Here is a 14051-nt window from a genome sequence, read left to right as displayed (position 1 = left end):
GCGTAAGATTTCGAAAAAGGCAAAATGTGCATTAAAATGAGGGAAAGAATTGCAAGGGGCATTGGTGCAATGGATTGGGACTAGCTGTATGGGGCAGGTGGGTGACATCAGTGTTAAGAAAGGAGTGTTGAGGTAACAGCTGCTCTGCCTTACAGGAGATTGGAGGGGGACTCCGCTGACGTCCTCTGAATCTCCCTCAAGGAGAAACACGCATATCGACAAAAACAAATAGGGCGCTTTGGATCGACGCTGGTTGCTTTCGTGGAAATGTGTTTTGACGTTTTGCTGCCTGCATCCAGTATCCAGACAGGCGTGTGCGTTAGAAAATCCTCGATGCATTCTCTTCCCATCATCCATGTTTCTGGACATGCAGCCATAACAACAACAACCTCATCATCCTCACCACTGTGAAGGTGATGAAGCTGGTGGTGAAATGGTCAGAACCGAGAGACTATTTGAGAAGATATGCATGCACTTGATGTGTGAAGGGCAAGGAGGAGACGGAGAGTGCGGGTGGGTAATGTGGCGTTGCTCATGCGACTTCGCCCAGGCTGCCGCTCTCGAGCAACCGTATCGGGACCAGCGGCGGATGGGGTGACTTACCCGCAGGGGAAGACCCGGACGAGGGCCGCCACATCCTGAAGCGATCCCCGGGGTGTCTCCGTGGGGCTAGAGGGACGGAGGAAAGATGCAGGAGGCGACGGCAGATGCAGAGGAGCCCATTCTCAACGGAGCTGGGAGGGAAGAGGTGAGACGAGGGCATGTCATTTCTCCCAAATTGTTCATAAATGTTGTGTTTGTGTGTTTACATATACAGGTTAGCTAGCATTGTATAGTACGCTCATTATTAATGTTGAGCACGGAAACACTGTCACGACATGTATGGCAAGCCGTTTTAACATTATGTTCTTTTCTTTCTTTTTTTTAAATTACTTACTAAACATTCGAGTAGCGAATACAGTTGTATCTTTTTCAGTTTCACCTAATTATATTTGATACTAGTATTTATTCCGTATTTTTACTCCACTTTTACTAGTAGGGCTACTTTTTAGACAACTATACCTATTAACTTCGAAAGGCAAAGGTTTTTGATATATTTGCGGTAGGAAATTAACGAAATATCTTAATGGAACATGATCTTTACTTAATGATTTTGGCATAAAAGAACATTTTGATCATTTTGACTCGTACAAAGTATTTTTGGCTATTGCTACTAATATGCCCATGCTACTTAAGACTGGTTTTGTGGTCTGGGGTCACATTTTTTTGTTAGCTTTGTTACAGTTTATTGTCTTAAACATTTACTTGTCACATCAGGACTAGTCAGAATGGCCTATTTATAATTTAATTTAAGAATATTAACAATTGCATATAAATGTAAGCAACAATGGAAATACAGTAGTCAAGTCACTTTTATTTATATAGCGCTTTATACGATACAGATTGTGTTAAAGCAGCTTTACAGTGTCAAACAGTAAAATATTTTGTCAATAATGCAAGAAGACAATAACGGTCAGTTTATCAGTTAAAGTGAGTTCATTGTTGATTCAGAGTACTGATTAGACAGTTCTGTCTTAATAAATACCAATGGTTATTCAGTAGTTACTAACAATACTGTAACTACCTTTAAACTGAATAGTTACTTTTACAACAAAAGTACTAATACCCAAAAAAGTTCTTAATTGCGAAAGAATAAAATGGATATGTATTGAATAAGTATTAGGTACTGTTATATTATACATATTTTTAGTGAGAATTATGAAGAGTTTCTAGTGAAATTGAAAGAGATACAGGTCTCACGTTGCTTATATAACTAGGCCTGTATAGTTATGTTATAGTAACAAAATACATAATATTGATAATGAGTAAATATCATAAGCCATATGAACAGCTTGCCATATGATGTGATGAAACTGTACACTTGCCAGTATTTCAGTCTCACACCGTGTCTACACTGGATGTGCAAAATACAGCAGGAGCCACTACAATCATTGACGCTGTCTACACTGGATGCGGCGCAACAACAAATCCCCGACAGTAAACTGCTTCCGCATTCTATTTATGACGTCCTCACACAAAGTTCAAATGATTTGCAACGGTCATTTTGTCCAGTGTAGACAGACTTTATCTGTTGTGGCGTGACAACTGTCGCATCCAGCGTAGACGCAGTGTCATAATTGCAATTAGGTTATAAATGTAAGCAACAATGGAAATAGTCAAGTCACCTTTATTTACATAGCGCTTTATACAATACAGATTGTGTCAAAGCGGCTGCACAGTGTCAAACAAGAAAATAGTTTGTCAGTAATGCAAAAGGACAAAAACAAAATTTTCAGTTAAAGTCAGTTCATTGTTGATTCAGAGTTTTGATTAGACAGTACTGTCTAATAAATAAATACCACTGTGTATTCAGTTGGTACTAAGAGTACTGAAACAGACTTTTATCTGAATAATTACAAATGTACAAACACCTGAGCTCTTTTATTTTATTCTTAGCGAAAGAATAAAATTTATATGTAATGAATAAGTACTAGTGACTTATAGTATACATATGTTTAGTGAATATTATGAAGAGTTACTAGTGAACTTGAAAAAGATACAGGTCTCTGTTGAGTTACTTGTATATAAATATAGTTAAGGTATAGTAACATAAAATACATACCATTGATAATGAGGAAATATCATAAATTATATAATCAGCTTGCCATATTACGTGGTCAAACTGTTCTCTTCACAGAATGTCTTTCTCATAATTGTTTTAGTGGTAAATATTGAGACCAGTTTAATATTATTATGTCTCTCCACAGCAAACATGCTGCAAAATATTCCCTGTTAGCCATATGTTTTATCTCTGCACTGCAGTTTGTTGTTTCCCCAGATTTTCTGTCCTCAATCTGGCTCTCTTTTCTCTTTTGAAAAAAGAGGTCATATTGGCACAAAATATAATTGCACAAAAAGTGCTGTGGTGATGCATTTATGGTATCATATGCTAATATCTTGGCACTGAATGACTGCCATGTTCACATACCATGTTTGGATTATATTATAAGGTACTTTAAAGAAAACCACTGTAGTAACATGGCAGATATTTAAAAAGATTGTATTATTATGTAGTGTTGGTGTGTAACCCTGTTTGGGGGTGTAAAATCATATTCCATCTCACAAGTGCATAATCTCCACAGATGCATTAAATTGGTAACTCACATTTTAGTTTATTAATCAGAACATGTTACCCATAGAACACAATTTAAATAATGCAGCGTGTATCATAAAATGATACATCTTCACACAGGGTAATATGTTGGTCTTTACCTTCAGGTCTTGGCAGAGCTTTTCCCTAGGGGCTGTTGTTTTACTACCAGCCTTCTTGGCAACGTCTCTTCCTCATTTTGTCTGCCACTGTACTTAGCTAGACTCTGCACTTTTAACATTTATCATGCTGTTCCGTCTGATAGATGTCCTCTCACTGGTACAGTATCTGATCAAAGGAGGCCTGTGTTATTTCAAGGCAGATAATGACTTCGTTTAGGTCAACAAATCTGTGACAATGCTCAAGACCAGAGTCAGCACTGACCTCCAGGCCCTCCATATTAACAAACTACAGCATTTCTCTCTCTCTCTCTCTCTCTCTCTCTCTCCTCTATTCATTCATTGCTGCTGAGTTAACCTCCTGTCTCTTGTTACATGAAGATCAATAGAAATGGAGACAGCTTGAAGGGAAGAAAGCTGCGAGTCATATCAGAAATGCAGTTTTAAATGAATTTGGATGGCAGCAGTAATAGGCTACAACAGATAGTGTGCTATTTCTGTGCATTTTAGTATGGCATTAGTGTGGCACAGGCTGTGGAAAGATAATGAAAGACTGAAGTCAAGTGAAGGATGCTGACAGAGTATCTGGCATTGACTTATCGCTCCACCTGCCAACATACTTATCTCTCTGACTGAAAAGATGTATCACATTCCTTCTTTAAATGTTTTTCTCTGTATTGTGTTCCTCGCTTTTGCACAGCCCATTTTCAATTAACCAAACCACAAATTCAGAATCTTTAGATTCAAATAGCTACACCAGTCATTCAAAAGCGAATATCCTCTTGCTGCTTCCACTTCAGTGTTAACTTCTAAATTTGTGGTTTGGTTAATAAACAAAGAGTGGAAAAATGGGCTATGGAGCTATGGAAGAGAGGAGATTATTATGCAGATTGTTTAAGAGTACAAATGCACATTTCGATTATAGATTAGACATAACAAGGACATGATTTTCTATGTTTTTTCTTTTCTTTTCTTTTTTTTCTATTAGGAAACAACTTTTATCCCAGTTGACATCTTATATATACAGAAAGAAGCATCTGGAATTTCTGATCGTTTTGAAGTACTTATAAGATTATTTTGCAGTATGTTTGAAATAATGGTCCTGTGACATCAGACTTAAGGTTTCTTTTTGTCATGGCAGGTCTTTTTGAATGCATGAGAATGAATGAATTGTTTATAGACTAAAAATGCTTAAAATTCAGAATTCAGTTAATAATAAGAATTTGCATAATGGGATCCATTAGGTGCAAAAAATAAAACAGCAGACAGTTTCGCAAAGAGCTTCTCAGCAAGTGTTGGCATACCTTTTCTGACAGTTGCACTAAAAAGTGATTGTCTGGAATCTCATGGTTTGTATGAGGTTATTATTATTATTATTATTATTATTATTATTATTTATTATTATCATTTCAACCTAATGTGCATGCAATTTATTTCAGACCAGGCCAAGAGTGTTTTGTAATTTAACCATACAGGTAATTTGTAAGTATAGTTTGATATCTGTTTTTCTCCAGGCAATATTCAACGATTTACACACACAAAAAAATCTTAAATATGTACCTTAAAGGATTAGTTCACTTCCAGAATAAAAATTTCCTGATAGTTTACTCACCCAAATGTCATCCAAGATGTTCATGTCTTTCTTTCTTCAGTCGATGAGAAATTCAAGTTTTTGAGGAAAACATTCTAGGATTTTACTCCATGTAGTGAATTCCAATGGGATTAAAAAGTATATAATTTAAAAATTTTTATTTATTTATTTTTTTTTTTAAATAACTGATCGTTTCGCTAGATAAGACCCTTATTCCTTGGCTGGGATCATGTACAGCCCTTTGAAGCTGCACTGAAGTCCACTATATGGAGAAAAATCCCAGTAGCCCCTCACTGGAGAACACAAGATCCAGGGGGTGAGGTTGGATCCATTTCTAGGGGGTGGAGATGAGTAGGTTTAAGGTGTGTTCGACTTAGTGCAGCTTGATCGGATTCTGACTTAAAGCAGTGCATGCTAGTTAGAAAGCTAGTTAGATGTCGCCGGCATCACTTGACTGTCACGTGTGGAATCAAAGTACCACAATAGCGATTCGAGAGTAGCTGGCTGACTCAGCTGCCGCAGTTTCTCCAGAACAGCTGCAGGAGCTCTGATGACGACACAGCTGTTTTACGATTGGCCAGATTCACCGCATGACAACGATCACGTGTGTTTCGGATTTATTCTAACATCCTCAAGTGCAATGCTCACAATCTGTTTTTAGAACAGCAAAATTTTTTTTTTACGCAATGTGTAGTCACATTTATCGTAAAACACTGATATAAACATTCAACCCCAGTTTATTAGTATTTAAATACTATATGTGTATGTTGAACTTTATTCTTGGTCAGATGGCGCTGTATTAAGCAGTATATGAAAAGTGTTTCCGTTGCTCATGAAAAGTCTTCTGAAATTACTGTGTATTTGAAAAATATTGCATTTAATTCACTTAATCTGTGATAGAGCATACAAACCCCGCGAGAGCGTCACTAACGAGTGCAGAAAGTGTCCGACTTGACGGCTCAGTTTTCAACCGACTGCTCTCGGCTACTCTGCCGTCTGTAGCCGTGCTTTAAGTCGAACACACCTATTGGTATATGTAAGGTGGAAGGAGTTGGATCTGGATCCAACCTGGCTTCGTGGATCTCATGTTCCGCAGTGAGGACCATCTCAAAAATCCTGGGATGTTTTCTTCAAAAACCTTAATTTCTTTTTGACTGAAGATAGAAAGACATCAACATCTTGGATGACATGGGGGTGAGTAAATTACCAGGAAATGTTTATTCTGGAAGTGAACTAATCCTTTAATTATTATAACCTATTGTCCACATGCTCACTCTGATATATTCTCTCTGTCCCTACCTCTTTGCAGCAGCGTCCAGTGAAGCAGTCCTTGGCTGCCTCTCTGTGTCGAGAGTCTCACTGGAAGTGTCTTCTCCTCACTCTGCTCATGTTCGGCTGTTTTGGCACACTGGCCTGGTGCAAGCTGTGCAAAGTTCCAGTGCTAGCTCCGACAGAGCCTGAGGCTGCAGTTGTAGAGCCTGGAGACCCCTCTGCAACCTCAGCAAGCTCTGATGTCTACATCCCTCTAGAAGTGGATCTGGATAGTCCCTGTTCCAGCGGCTACATTTATATTCCTCTCGCTTTCCTGGCTATGCTCTACGTGGTCTACCTGGTGGAATGCTGGCACTGCTACTCCAAAACGGCCATGTTGGCTCAAGCAGAGGTTGCGGAGGTGTACGAGCGTGTGCAGAGGCTGCAGCAAGCAACGCCGTGCATCTGGTGGAAGGCAATCAGTTACCACTACGTGCGACGGACGAGACAGGTAACGCGCTACCGCAACGGGGACGCCTATACAACTACTCAAGTGTATCACGAGCGTGTAAACACGCATGCTGCGAGCTCAGAGTTTGACTATGCGAGGTATGGCGTTAAAGATGTTTCGAAGGAGCTTAGAGGCTTAATGGATTACCCTGCGGTACGGCTGCGCTTCACCAAATGCTTTAGTTTTGCCAGTGCCCGAGCGGAGGCTGCCTACCTCACCCAGCGTGCACGTTTTTTTGGTGAAAATGAAGGGCTAGATGATTACATGGAGGCACGGGAGGGAATGCATTTGAAGAACGTAGACTTCCGTGAGCACATCCTTGCTTTCCCGGACCCAGCCAGACAGCCCTGGTATGCCAGGCGTAAAGTTTTCTGGCTGGCTTCAGCCCTGCTCCTGTCCTGGCCGCTTCGGGTTGTCGCGGAGTATCGCACTGCGTATGTGCACTACCACGTAGAGAAACTGTTTGGTGATGCTGATGATAACAGCAGGGGTGATGTAACCGAGAATGGAAGCAGCAACGAGAATGGAAATGGACCTGGTCCTGGGACCGGCTCAAGCTATCGTGCCATTTCACGTGTTAATACGGTGGACATGACGGAGTTGGAATGGCACATTCGCTGCAACCAGCAGATGGTGCCAAGCTACTCCGAGGCCCTTTTGATGGATCCCGGCTCAGGGGCTAACCAAGGCAGCAACACTCCTCCAGCCGGGCAGGGGACTAACTCAACAGCGGGTGGCCCAACTCTTCCAGTGGCCTTCGCTTCGGCTTACTTGCTCCAGAACTGTCCTCGTTGCCGGCGCACCACAAGTAGTGCTTCCCTGCCGTCCCGGCTGAGAGGCCCAACTGCGGCCCTGCTGAGTGGAACCATGGCTGGGATGAGAGCAAGTGGATCAGGAGGTGCTCCTGCAGGCCCAGGACGGCTTGTCCTGAGCAGGAGTGGCTTCTCATTGGGGCGGCTTCAGGCTCCTAGGCCATCGTCTCTCTTCCACTCCCGAAGTGTCGGTGGAGGACTTGCAACAAGAGGAGAAGAGGCAAGTGGGGGAGGTGGTTTCTTGGGTTTGGGAGCTAGACAAGATGAAGAGAGCAGAAGAGTGCTGGGGGGAGAGGGTGATGAGGATGAGGAGGTGCCAAATGTGGTAGAAAGAGAAGAAGAAGAAGGTGAGAGAAACGGGGAGGAAAGAGAGCAACAGGAGGACGCAGTAGAAGAGGAAGCAAGGGAAGGAGACAGACCTCCTACATATCAGGATGCCTTTTTCTTCCCAGTCTTGATTGTGCATGGAGAGGAGAGTTGCCATTCAGGTGAGGACATTTCCTGAAGGACTCCCATTAAAAAGTGCACTGAGTTTGGAGGGGGGGATGATTAGAAAAGTCATGTCCAAATAGAATGTGAAGAAAGTAAGTTCCACTCCCATTGGTCACTGTTGCTAACTCAGACAAACTTTACAGAATATACTACAGGAATGAACTGAAGATATACTTACACAGTGAGTTTTTACAGTTTTAAATAATGCATGCATATGATTGAGTAAAAAAAAAAAAAGGTGAAAACCAATGCGAATGCTGACCACAGGAGAATGAAAAGATGAATCAATACATATTTGGTTAAAGATCAGAAAAAGAAAAAAAATACAGCTTGTATTGACTCCAGGTGCTTCGTGCCACTATTATAAGACCTGGCAACAATGCTTTACCATAATATCGGTAAAATTGCATTTAAAAGTATCCAATTACTCAGATCCACCATAGACTTTCATAAAAAAAGTGCAAAAGCTTGTCTGAGAAAACCTTGAGTGGCAACAGTTGCTAAGTGGGATTGGTCAATAAAGTTTTTAAGGCAGCACTTAGAGAATGGTCAGTTGGTTCAGCTTATAGTGATAGTTAACCCAAAAATGAAAATTCTGTCATTAATTACTCACCTTTATGTCGTTCCAAACCTGTAAGACCTTCATTCATCTTCTGAACACCAATTATAATATTTTTGATGAAATCCGAGAGCTTTCTAATCCTGCATAGACAGCAAGAGTCCTACCACGATCAAGGCAGCGTAGTAAGGACATTGTTAAAATGGTCCATGTGACATCAGTGGTTCAACTGTAATTTTTACGAAGCTACGAGAATACTTTAGGACCCTTGCTGTCTATGGAGTATCAGAAAGCTCTTGGATTTCATCTAAAATATCTCTATTAGAAGGTGAACGAAGGTCTTTTGGTGCATTCACATGGGGCGTCAGTGCTTCTCGTTTACTTTGGAGTGACGTCAAGCATTGCCGAGGGCAGCTGCGTCACATCACTAGGGTTACTCACGGCAGAAGTTGAAAACACTTCAACTTTTTAAGCGGCAGTGCAGGCGTCAGCCAATCAGATCGCCTTATTCAAATATACTTGTGCAGACGCTAGCCAATCACATTCATGCAACACCAGAGAAGTAATGTGATTGGCAGTTTTGACCGTTTCATCAGCTTTAAGCTTTAGCCACGCCCTTCGTCAAGTATTGGCGCAGACGCCCCGTGTGAATGTACCGTTACAGGTTTGGAACGACACAAGGGTGAGTAATTAATGACAGAATTTTCATTTTTGGGTGAACTATTCCTTTAAGACTGATGCATAAATTGACCAAACAATGACTGATGTTAATATAAACTTATCTATGCAATAAAGAAATAGCAAGAGTGTGTTTGTAAAAATGTAAGAGGATGTGCAACAAAAGAAGAACTTTCAATAAACCGCACCTCCTCTGGTCAAGGAGCAAAATGCACCAAAAGACATGTTATCGAAAGACAATACCATTGGAAAGTCTTCCAAAGATCATGAAGAGAACAGAACATTTCAGTTCATCAAGAGGAATGTTATTAATCTGTAGCCGTGTGTCCCACAAGTCAAAAAAAAGTTTTGTTTTATAAAAAAGAAAGAAAAAAGAAAAGAACATCATAAACTTGCACAAATGTTGTAACTATTTATTTATTGTTCTTTTTTCTTTCAAAATTCTCTCATCTACTGCTCTTATGAAACGGATCTTTGAAAGAACTAATGGATTCCATTATTGTATAACCATATTAAGCTATTTTCTTGCAGCTTCATTGGGAGTATTTTCTTTCTGCAGGCTTGCAAGTCCAACTAGTAAAAGTATGTGAAAATGTTTCCTCAGATGAAACTAAAGCACTACATTTTGCTTTTGTGAGGTGCTGTGATCAATTTGTATTTACTGTATGTATGTATGTATTTTATATTTATTGTTTGTTAGTGGATAATTGTTTATTTGTACAACATCATATCACCAATTTGCCTCATGAAGAGCTTGACACAGAAGAGCACCTCACAGACATAAATAATGGCACAGCATGTTGCCCTCCATCGTAGCCTCTGTGCTCGTCTGTGATTGGCTGAAACGTCATGTGAATAAATAGGCCAATCGTAGATGAGACTGCTTAGTGTGCCAAGATACATCCATCTCCTGGTAACTGTGGATCCTCGTGAGACGTCTTAGTAGTGAGCTCATTGCAGCATACACATGTGAATGTGTTTCATAATTGGAAAATGTGTACGAACGCAAATCTTCCTACTTGTGTTATGCTGTCGAGCTTCAAATATAATCTGCAAATAAGCCAAAATGCACACGCTTAGTCCTACCATAAGCCTACAGCATGCAGACATGCTCTCTCATTTATCCTTTAGCGGGTCACATAGATGTTGGAGTACTGCAGATAATTTAAAAACACCTTTGATTAAGAAAAAAAAATATTCTTGCAATACTGTCAAAATGTTATGTCACAACGTGAATGTTGATCTAACAGTGATGTGGTGTCTATTTAAATCACAATGAGAATGTAAAGTACGTCATCCGTATTTGACTGTGCAGTGTGTTTCATCCATTCACCTCTTGTTGATACCCAGATGGTGGAAACTTGGATTCCCAGTATACTTGAATTTTCAGAAATCTGAATTGTTTAATTGAATGCACAACTGTCTTTTGGAGCTTAAATGGATGACAAGAGGGGTTTTTTTTAGATTTACTTTTAAGTTGCAGAAGATTTGTGTTTGGCATGTGTGTGTTTTCAAGGAAATGCGAATGTTTGTATTTTTTTGAGATTTCGATGAGACATAAGAACCCTTTAATATTTAAAAGTAGCAAAATTAAAGCAATACTTTCCTTTTTGTGACGATGCCTTTTCAGATGTAGCCAAAATAACAGATGTTTGCGAGATACGGTATGATTAATTTGTTCAGTTTACAGTAAATAAACAAGAGCTTTATATTTGTCCGTCCCCCTAGGTTGTTAGCAAGTAAAATATTGCTGTTATGCCTCAAACAAAAGGCTTGCCTGAATTATGTTTTACAGTAATCTGGTTTAAAGTTATGAAAGGAGGTATGTAAGCTTGTTTGAGAGTGTGTGTTGGAGGGCAGCCTGAAAATAAGGATTGTCAAGACTGATGATCATGATACAAGTAATACTGATGGTACATAATAAACTGCTTGATTTAAAAACGTATTTGTGCCTTGACATTATCAACTTGGTGTCCAGTTATCATTTAATAAACTTAACTGCTTAAGTAATTTGTTGTGTGAAAATGTGCACTGCACCTGTAAGGTCAATTCAACAGCAGTGACCTTTTAATTGCAGTGTTTACCACAATTTGTAGTGTTGATATGCTATCCAGACATGTCTGCAGATTTTTAAGTCCTTTTGTGTAGAACTGCTTCCTTATATCACTGATTAACTTCTTGTTTTTAAGTCAAAGCCCCCGTTAGGTCCAATATTACTTAATAAAGAACGTGTTAAAGTTATATGAAGGTCAACATACCTGACAGCAGTGGTGAAAACGAATCCACGCCATTGATCAACCAATCAGAATCAAGAACTCACCGTCGTGTATGACGTTGAGCACGCAGGTTGTATTACGCCGCCATGCGGTCAGTGCTGGTATTACATGTTTCTTAATAGCTCGGTTTAAAATTAATATACTCACTTGTAAATTGTCCCTTTTAGTCCTTGGTCTACTTTTATTTATATTCAAAAGTGTAAACAAATTGTAAACAGAATCCCTGTTATGAAAATGTCTCTCTCAGTTTCAATCTGTCCCTGTCTCTCTCTTAATCCTGTCGTATTTAATTTGAGGTGAAGTAGATTTAAGCCACTCGTTAGAGAAAATCACGGATTTAACAGTCAAGCTGAATCGCGTCAGAGACAGCAAGCAGAAAAACTGCATGAACAAGACAGAAGGAAACGTCTGGTAAGTCTGGTATCTTATATGATTAATGTTTAATGTGCGTTTTAGCTGTTTGCGTTCAACTGTAAAGTTTGTTTTGGCTGCTAACTAGTCAAGAACTGCATACAAAACATTCACAGTAACGCTACCTTTTCCAGTTAAGTCATTTAACTGGTTACGACTTCACCTGCTGTTGTTTTTATACCACCTGGTGTTTTAAAAGTAGCTAATGTTCGCAATCAGAAGATGAGGCTGATGTGAGGTAAGCCTCTGTAAGCCGCTTGATACCGCTTGCAGCCCGGCGGATCAAACCGAGTGCCGCTGCTCTATAATGAGGCGTCACGACTGATGACTGTCGCATTTTCACTTTGACCGAGTGTAAATGCTCGACTGATGTCTGCTAGTATGCCTTTAATGACAGTCCTTGGCAAGCACTGTACATAAATCATCTACACAATGCGACACAGCTCTTGAGTTTCTGACGGTTGTAGATGTAAAAAGCCGCCAAAGTTTGTTTTCTTAAAGGGACAGTTCACCCCAAAATTAAAAATGTCATTGTCTACTCACCTGTTGTTCCCAACCTGAATGATTTTCTTCTGTTGGACGCACACACAAAACATATTTCTTAGAACGTGAAAAATTTACGGTAGCCGTTATAGTGTTTTCACGACGCGTCATAAATCGGCCATATTGTCAGGACTGAATGTAAACAATGGCGTTGAACTGAACGAAATTTTGGGCTGTACTAATCGGTCAGACCGGGAAAAACATTTGAAGTACTATAAACTGCCAAAAGTTATAACAAATCAAGAAGAGTGCAAAAGATTGTCTGTGGAAAGAAAGTGTTTGTGGTTGACTAGATTGAACCAGGATTTCCAAGGCAAGAATCTTGACAACATTCATGTTTGTTCTTATAATTTCCAGTCAGGTAGGTGAAATATTAGGCTAATGTCTTAATTAATACTGCTCATATGTATCTTTACCACCTATTAACTTTAGTTTGTCAAAATATAGCGTGCTTTCCTGGTTAATAAGCCCTTCAATGTATGATTTAGCAGCTTCCACACATTTTTAGCATAAATTAGCAGAACAACATATTCAGTAGTACATTATCCGTGCAATCCACGCTATTGTTTACATCCAAGTATCTCCAGTATGGCCGTGCATCTAGGTACAAACCAAACCGTGACGTAAGTGCAAACTCTATTGCCGTCTTTATTGTATTTAAGATCGAACAAAGTCTTGGTCAGCGTAAGATATGTCTTTGCTTCCAGTCTTCACTCATGGCCATGTTGTCCTCTTTTTCCCTCTGCCAGATGATGACTGAGATAGCAAAGGCACAGGCCGATTCAGTGGTGTCCAGTGTGGAGTCCATGCTGGCGGACGCTGCCCGAATACAAAGCCAGTGCAAGGAGCGCAGTGCGGAGCTGGCTGCGGCTGCAGCGGAGCTGCACGAGGAGACCCAGAGCCTGCGGGAACAGTGTGAAGCCACACAGCTGGACATGGCTCGCCTGCGACGAACACTAGATGAGCTGCTGGATACAAAACACACCTACGAGGCCCGTGAGAGGCAAACAAGAAAACTTAGCAAGCAGCTTTGAAGAAAGAGTACCATTTTAAAGAACTAATACAGATTAAAATTGTAAGAAAGCAAATACATGGCAAAGTACAATGTAAAAAGTTATTTATATAATTTTCAAGTACATAAATAAAGTTTTATTAAGAGCAAACATGCAGGCCTCTAATAACTCTAAAAGCTTTCCTTAGTGAATTTTTGCTTCCAAATATGTTTATTGATATATATATATATATATATATATATATATGTATGTATATGTATATGTATGTATGTGTATGAAGAGCATCTTTTTTTCATTTATTCCATAAATTTGTCATTACCAACACAGTTACAACCAAAACATGTCATCATTGTTTAGGTAGTGACAAAAAGTAACACATAATCCTCATATTTGAGGGACATAACTTTTTTTTTTAGTACAGTTACGCAAATTTTAGTATTTTAGCGTGTTTTAATAGTGTTTTAGTATGCAAGTTAAAATTCTGTAATGTGATGTTGTCGCTACCAAAGCATTACTGTCGCTACTGAAAATTTGCAGTCATTACCAAAATGTGGGATTTTTTTTGCCCTTTTAAATGTTTTACCTACTTCTAACTAGATTTTAGT

At 39.6% G+C, this 14051-nt stretch overlaps 1 protein-coding gene across 1 annotated transcript; it reads left to right on the top strand.

Annotated features, from left to right (window-relative positions):
* Positions 1 to 120: 120 nt before the first annotated feature.
* On the top strand, positions 121 to 11148 carry LOC127168776 (transmembrane protein 151B). The gene is made up of 2 exons (XM_051115846.1): positions 121 to 748; positions 6210 to 11148. The coding sequence occupies exons 1-2, from the start codon at positions 689 to 691 to the stop codon at positions 7977 to 7979; spliced, it is 1830 nt and encodes a 609-aa protein (XP_050971803.1). The 5' UTR covers positions 121 to 688; the 3' UTR covers positions 7980 to 11148.
* The last annotated feature ends 2903 nt before the right edge of the window (positions 11149 to 14051 follow it).

This window comes from Labeo rohita, chromosome 7 (assembly GCF_022985175.1).
Source record: "Labeo rohita strain BAU-BD-2019 chromosome 7, IGBB_LRoh.1.0, whole genome shotgun sequence".
Lineage (NCBI taxonomy): Eukaryota > Metazoa > Chordata > Actinopteri > Cypriniformes > Cyprinidae > Labeo > Labeo rohita.
The sequence above is the reverse complement of the archived record's forward strand: the minus strand, read 5'-3'. Positions and strand labels throughout refer to the sequence as shown.